This window comes from Microtus ochrogaster, unplaced genomic scaffold, assembly GCF_000317375.1.
Source record: "Microtus ochrogaster isolate Prairie Vole_2 unplaced genomic scaffold, MicOch1.0 UNK2431, whole genome shotgun sequence".
NCBI classification, from domain to species: Eukaryota; Metazoa; Chordata; class Mammalia; order Rodentia; family Cricetidae; genus Microtus; species Microtus ochrogaster.
Genome location: NW_004951529.1, coordinates 2,475 through 3,476, shown reverse-complemented (window position 1 = coordinate 3,476; position 1,002 = coordinate 2,475). Strand labels below are relative to the sequence as shown.

The following is a 1,002-nucleotide window of genomic DNA, read 5'->3' as shown; positions in this document are numbered from 1 at the left end:
TCTATCTATCTATCTATCTATCTATCTATCTATCTATCTATCTATCTATCTATGTTTTTCAAGACAGGGTTTCTCTGTAGCTTTGGTTCCTGTCCTGGAACTAGCTCTTGTAGATCAGGCTGGCCTCGAACTCCCAGAGATCCGCCTGCCTCTGCCTCCCGAGTGCTGGGAAGGTGTGCGCCACCACCGCCTGGCCAATTTTGCCTTTATTCCTCAGATAGTACCCCTGTTCTCTGACTGGTCTGGATCTATCAGGGTGCTGTCTGTAGTACCACGTCCTCATTCATAATGCTTATGGACAACAGCTGCTGGGAAGTGCCCCTTGCTTTCTGTGCCTAAGACAGTGGTGGGTTCAGCAAACTTAAAACGTGCACTGTCCTTTAGCTCCTTTCACTTGCGAGCACCATCATTGTAAGCCCTAGAGTCTGCTTCTGAAAATTTGACAATTAAAACCATTTGATTTGCTTTGTTCTCTTACTGAGTTTTTTGTTCTTTTAGGTTTTTGTATGAGACAGGGTTTCTCTGTATAGATGTTACTGAGTTCTTAAGGGAAGCAAGGATGGTGTTTGCATCACACCTTGACTGAGCTGCTGCTGACGGTGCTCAGCACACCTGAGTAGCTCTTGCTGGGAGCCAGCATTTGGTCCCATTTTAAATCAACTTTGTGGTAGTGTTCACTATACATTTTTACTGTCAGTATTTTTTTTTTTTTAATTTAGTGAAACTGATGAAAGTTGTAAGAAGCACCTTGGCAGAGTGCTGTCTATTTGGGAAGAGCGATCCGTCTATGAGGATGATGTGTTAGACCAACTTAAGCACGCACTCTGTAAGTATAGGGTCTTGATCTCTTTTCTCTGGCTCTCAGGAAAACACATCTTTCATAGACTTCCTGTTTTTAAATCAGATGGAGATAAGAAGACCAGGAAGCGGACTTATGACCAAATAAAGGTGGATGAGAATGAAAATTGTTCCTCTCTGGGGTCCCCAAGTGAACCACCACAG

The 1,002-nt window shown here is 43.6% G+C and overlaps 1 protein-coding gene across 1 annotated transcript in view; it reads left to right on the top strand.

The window, feature by feature from the left end:
* Positions 1-719: 719 nt before the first annotated feature.
* Positions 720-1,002, top strand: part of LOC101994776 (regulation of nuclear pre-mRNA domain-containing protein 1A) — a gene marked incomplete at its 5' end in the record, with an annotated part of 2,442 nt that continues 2,159 nt past the window's right edge. The window contains 2 exons of the mRNA XM_005372355.2: positions 720-826; positions 905-1,002. Coding sequence (XP_005372412.2) covers positions 720-826; positions 905-1,002 — 205 coding nt within the window. The remainder of the gene's footprint in view (positions 827-904) is intronic.